The sequence below is a fragment of the Trichoderma breve genome, chromosome 2 (genome assembly GCF_028502605.1).
Source record: "Trichoderma breve strain T069 chromosome 2, whole genome shotgun sequence".
Classification (NCBI taxonomy): Eukaryota; Fungi; Ascomycota; class Sordariomycetes; order Hypocreales; family Hypocreaceae; genus Trichoderma; species Trichoderma breve.
This window is the reverse complement of record NC_079233.1, coordinates 1,304,270-1,310,269: the sequence shown is the minus strand read 5'-3', so window position 1 is coordinate 1,310,269 and position 6,000 is coordinate 1,304,270. Positions and strand designations below refer to the sequence as shown.

Here is a 6,000-nt window from a genome sequence, read left to right as displayed (position 1 = left end):
GGGCGTGGAAAACGACGCTACTGTGAGACAAGCTGCCACAATCCACCCATACAACATGATGAACGCATGAGTCGTACTGTAGCGTCTCTATATGGCTCTTTGCGTCCGTCTTCCAAGCTTCGGTCTCCACGCCACCATCATATGCCATGCGACTAGCATCTCTTCCAGCCACGAGTGGGCCGGACAAGGATTGGTCTCATCCTGGCCTGGGCCATGTTGCTCGACTGACTTGGAAGATGGCCAATGTACCTCCACAATGCCATGGTCCAAGGTGTTTTCGGCGTCCTCAAATCGCGGGGATTGACAACGAGTATCCAGCTGGAGCCCAATGTTAGCCGCACGCGACAAACACACAAATAGCCATTGTTCTCCGCCTCCAGATTCCGGCTCTCGTCTTACTTCCCCAGCTCACCTCAAAGGAGTATAATAAACCTCCTTGTCCCCTTTGTCTTGACTTTGATTGTCTCGACACTTTCAACTTCTTCAGCTGGGAAGCAAGATCCCTCTCTTGTCTCGTCTGTTTACACCAATTGAGCCAGCAAGAGAAAGTCAATCTGCGGACTGATCCGCCTCTCTGTCAAGATGTCGGGAATATAGTCAGTTGTCCCCCCTTTTTGGTACATCTTCCTCTGTCAGCATGTACACTAACGTGTTTTGATACAGCGAATCCAAGAGTGTCCATGAGACATCTATGGAGAAGGGAGTCACCTACCACGAAGAACAAGACTATTCCCAGAACCTCCAGGCGAAAATTCGCAACCCCCTCAAGGGAATTCCCCGAGAACAGCTTATGAGCGATGTCGAAGCCTTTGCTCAGCGCAATGGCCTTCAGGAGCACACTCTTCTTCTCAAGAAGGGCGCGCTTATTGCCCAGAACCCTGCTGAACCACATGCTATTGATGGCGAGGAGAAGCTCACTGCACACGAATTGAATGTACTGGAGCGCGAGGTCACTCACAAGTGGCACATGCCCGCAAGACTCTTCCTCACCATCGCAACATGCTCCATCGGTGCCGCTGTCCAGGGCTGGGATCAGACCGGTAGCAACGGAGCTACCATTTTCTGGCCCGATGTCTATGGCATCGGTGACCAGAGCATTACTCGCAACGCTATTCTCGTCGGTCTCATCAATGCTGCTCCTTACATTGGTAGCGCGTGAGTTACACCTCCACATGTATCAACCAAGAGTTTAGCTAACCTGTCCCTAGTTTCATTGGCTGCTGGGTCTCTGATCCTATTAACAACCACTTCGGTCGACGTGGTGTCATCTTCTTCGCTTCTCACTTCTGTATCTGGCCCGTCATCGGTTCTGCTTTCTGCCACACCTGGGGACAACAGCTTGCCTGTCGATTGCTCATGGGAATTGGTATGGGTGCCAAGGCTTCAACGGTCCCTATCTACGCTGCTGAGAACGCCCCGGCTTCCATCCGAGGTGCTTTGGTCATGTCATGGCGTACGTTCTTCGCCCTTCCTTCCATATTGAAATCTTTGTTGTACTAACGCAGTTCAGAAATGTGGACTGCCTTTGGTATTTTGCTCGGAAGTGCCTTTAACCTGGCCGTCTACCACGTAAAGGATATCAACTGGCGTCTGATGCTTGGCGCGCCTTTCCTTCCCGCTGTCCCTCTTCTCTGCCTCATCTACTTGTGCCCCGAATCTCCCCGTTGGTACATGAAGAAGGGTCGCTACGCTGATGCCTGGAAGTCCCTTGTCGTTCTCCGCAACGACCCCATCCAGGTGGCCCGAGACATCTACTACATCTCCGCCCAGCTAGAAATTGAGAATGAGCTCGTTGGCAAGACCAACTACATCACTCGATTCACTCAGCTCTTCACCGTCCCCCGAATTCGCCGTGCCAACCTGGCTGCCTTCACTGTCATGCTTGCTCAGCAACTGTGCGGTATCAACATCATTGCCTTCTACTCCACCACAGTCTTCGTCAATGCTGGCTTCACCCAGTTCCGAGCCCTGATCGGTTCATTTGGCTTCGGTCTTGTCAACTGGGTCTTTGCTTTCCCCGCTTTCTGGACCATTGATACTGTAAGTTGTTCAATTAAACGACAAAACCTTTGGTGAAATTATTCTAACAACAGTATAGTTTGGTCGTCGAAGCCTGCTGCTCTTCACCTTCCCCCAGATGTTCTGGACTCTCTTGGCTGCTGGTCTCTGCACTCTGATCTCTTCAGACCACAACGAGCTCAAAACTGGCCTCGTCAGTCTTTTCGTCTTCCTTTTCGGAGCCTTCTACTCCCCTGGTGAAGGCCCCGTTCCTTTCACCTACAGCGCTGAGGTTTATCCCCTGTCTCACCGTGAGACTGGTATGGGCTTCGCCGTCGCTACTTGCTTGTTCTGGGCTGCTGTGCTTAGTACCTCATTCCCCTTCCTGCTCGAGAAACTCCAGACCGTTGGTGCATTCGGCCTCTACGCTGGCTTCAACGTTGTCGCCTTCATCATGATCTTCCTCTGGGTACCCGAGACTATGCAGCGCACTCTCGAGGAGCTCGACTATGTCTTTGCTGTGCCTGTTCGCACTTTCATGAAGTACCAGCTCACCGTCGCCCTACCCTGGTGGTTCAAGAAGTACGTCTTCTTCCAGTGGAGTGCTACCAAGCGACCGCTGTACGAGTTCGACAATGTCGCTTCTGACCTGCGCCGGGCGTCTATCCACCACGCCCCCACGGCTTCGTCAGATGATGAGAGCAAGCGGGCTATGTAAAGAAGAGGGAGAAAACGAATTTTACGAATTTATTTGGGTAGCAAGGGTGAATATTGGATTTTGAGTATATTAATTGGTTACCACACAACGGGTAGTGTGATATTGGGAATTGATACCCTTTCCCTTATAGTTATGATACTATATGAGGGAATTATTAAAAATATATGAACTTCCCTGTTTCAAAAATCTCATCCCTTTGAATCATTTGAGTGATGACGACGGTATCTCTCTTGAGCCACCAATATGAAATATCCAGCGCTGTGCTTTTTTTAAGGGACTTGCTATTTAGTAGCCCTATTGGCTATCCAGCATCCCATATCCTGAATTTCAGCTACCTTGGGTAAGTCGCTTTTGATAATAGCAAATACTAGCTGAATGTAGCGATATTATTGGATACCTGGAAATAGTAGCGATACTAGAAGAAAATAGCTATGGTAGCAGATTGTGAATAGTTGAACCACGTGTAGTTGCTATGGTGCTTGATACATATGGCTACGTGAGCTTTGAATACATGTTGGCCAACAACCATATAATAGCGTGCGTAGAATGGCTACGGCTAGCAAAAGGTTTCCATGTGATTCAGGGACTACACTTCCCAATCGCAAAATGACATCCCGAAATCCCGAATATGTTCTTCATTTTTAGTAAAGTCCGGTTCTCTATTGACTTTTGAATACACAGAAAATGTTCTGAGTAAATCGGTGTCCTTCTCCCCAAGCAAAGAGTGGGAACAACCCAGAGAAAAAGAAATGATAATGTCCGAGCGCAAAACGATATTTTAAAAACCCGAATGTCCTTCCATTGTCGAAATCTTGACCAAACTGTAATTTATCTGTCCCGTTGTCCCATCTTCCTGTCGTCCCAATCCACCGACTCTACTGTAAGCCTTCACAACTGCCTTCGAGTCGTTCTGTTGGCCGAAATTGTTGTCTAAACCCCTTCTTCTCTTCGTCAAAGGTTGTCCAAAATCACTAACGCCGTCGCTCTCGTCGTATCTCTCGTCGTATCTCTCGTCGTATCTCTCGTCGTATCTCTCGTCGTATCTCTCGTCGTATCTCTCGTCGTATCTCTCGTCGTATCTCTCGTCGTATCTCTCGTCGTATCTCTCGTCGTATCTCTCTGTCACGTGACTCCACATCAAGCTAGCTAGTTCTCCTCCGTGCTCTCCTTGCCTAGTCTTTTCTTCCCTCATCCTCATCACAATTCAGATTCCAGTCACCAAGCTTGCTTTCTTGAAGTTGAGCTCAGTGCCTTTGGTCCCTTTCTGTGTTTTCTCCCCTTGCTTGCTTTGTTCATTCGCGATCCTTCGCTTGATCCTGCCGCAACATATATACATTTTCCAAAAGAGTCGCCACCTCTGAGCACAATTGGTCAAACTCCTGTCTTGTCACCGGGCTGTTAGCCTCTGTCGTAGCCGAAGGTGGTTGCATAAGGTTCTCAGGGATTGGTAGGGCTGGCGGAGAAGCAGAGATCTCTTCGAAGTCAGTGTCCATGACTGATGACACCGGCACAGGCGAACTTGCAGTCGGATTGAAAATATTCTCACTCGTCGAACTAGTAAGAAGAGCGTGCTGTGATTGGCCGTTCGAATTATAGTTAATCCGGCAGCGCTGTCCAGTTCGCCCATTTTCATGACCTTAAGTATTAGGTCGTGACACAGTGTCTCTTGGAGAGCTGGGCCAACGACTTGATGTGTACGGGGTGTGACCTTCATGAGCGGATAACGCTGTTGGTATCGTCTTGCTCTACCGGTATTCATATTAATAACTAGACGGCTGACAGTGTCGGGGAACAAGGCAAAGTATTCGTCAGAGTCATCGTCTTGCTCTACCGGTATTTATATCAAAGACTGGAGGGCTGATAGTGTCGGGGAACAAGGTGAAATACTCATCGGAGCGATCGTCTTGCTCTGCCAGTATCCATATCGAAAACTGGAGGGCCGACAGTGTCGGGGAACAAGGTGAAATACTCGTCGGAGCGATCGTCTTGCTCTACCGGTATCCGTATTAAAAGTTAGAGGGCTGACAGTGTCAGGGAACAAGGCGAAGTGTTCATCTGATTGATTCCGCACAGAAAGGCGAAGGTGGCCAGGAGAATTCTCTGCTGCGGAACTTGATGCTCCTAGTCCCCGATGAGCACGTCAACAAGACGCGAGACTCGATCCGAAGCGTCGATGCTGATTTGGTGACGCTCTGCAGCGATTCCCAGTGCGCAATCAAGTTCGTCCCCAATCGTGAGCGCCGTCGATAGGAACAGCCTTGTACAACGCTCGTAGGATGATCAAGCCCAGCCGCGTTCTTCCAGCTGGGTCCCGGCAGAGGTGGTGCTCATAAAATTCTTCTCAGCCTTGTATAACGCTCGTAGGATGATCAAGCCCGGCCGCGTTCTTCCAGCGGGGCCTCGGCAGAGGTGATGTTTATAGAACTCTTCTCGTGATGGAAGAGTGTGATAGTAGTTATGATTGAGAATGAGATTTCGCATGTTGTCTCGCTCGCCTCTGAGATAGATCCGGCCTTTTTCTTCCAGCGGGGCCTCGGCAGAGGTAATGTTCATAGAACTCTTCTCGCGATAAAAGAGTGTAATGGTAGTTGTGGTTTAGAATGAGGTTGCGCATGTTGTCTCGCTCGTCTTGGGATGATCTGGCCTTTTTCTTCCAGCTGGGTCTCGGCAAAGGTAGTGTTTATAGAACTCTTCTCGCGACGGAAGAGTGTGACGGTAATGAAGATTGAGAATGAGGTTGCGCATGTTGTCGCGCTCGTCTTGAGATAGATCCGGCCTTATTCTTCCAGCGGGGTCTCGGCAGAGGTGATGTTCATAGAACTCTTCTCGCGATGGAAGAGTGTGATAGTAGTTATGATTAAAAATAAGGTTGCGTATGTTGTCTCGCTTACCTTAGGATAGATCCGGCCTTATTCTTCCAACTGGGTCCCGGCAGAGGTCATAGAGTGCTCCGTCGGTATCCATATCGACAGGCACCACCTTGTATAACGCTCGTAGGAGGATCAAGCCCGGTCTGGTTTTTCCAGCTGGATCCCTGCAGAGGCGGTGTTCATTAAATTCTTCCCGTGATACAACTGTGTGATAGTAGTGGTGATCTAAAATAAGGTTGCGCATATTGTCTCTCTCTCTCTCTGTGTGTGAGATAGATCCATGGAATATGCCCAGTAAGCTTGTATACACGCGACGCCGTCGGAGTAGGGCATATGGTCCTTGTTAAGCCCCAACTGGGCTATGTCCAAGCGTCTTATAGTTCCTTGCTGTGCTATTTGTGATTCAGAATGAGA

At 49.4% G+C, this 6,000-nt stretch overlaps 1 protein-coding gene across 1 annotated transcript; it reads left to right on the top strand.

The window, feature by feature from the left end:
• Positions 1 to 582: 582 nt before the first annotated feature.
• On the top strand, positions 583 to 2,716 carry T069G_02660 (sugar transporter domain-containing protein; the record flags this gene model as incomplete). Its single annotated transcript, XM_056169870.1, has 5 exons — positions 583 to 596; positions 664 to 1,155; positions 1,209 to 1,453; positions 1,511 to 2,040; positions 2,099 to 2,716. 5 exons carry the CDS (start codon positions 583 to 585, stop codon positions 2,714 to 2,716), a joined length of 1,899 nt encoding a protein of 632 aa, XP_056030762.1.
• Between the last annotated feature and the right edge of the window lie 3,284 nt (positions 2,717 to 6,000).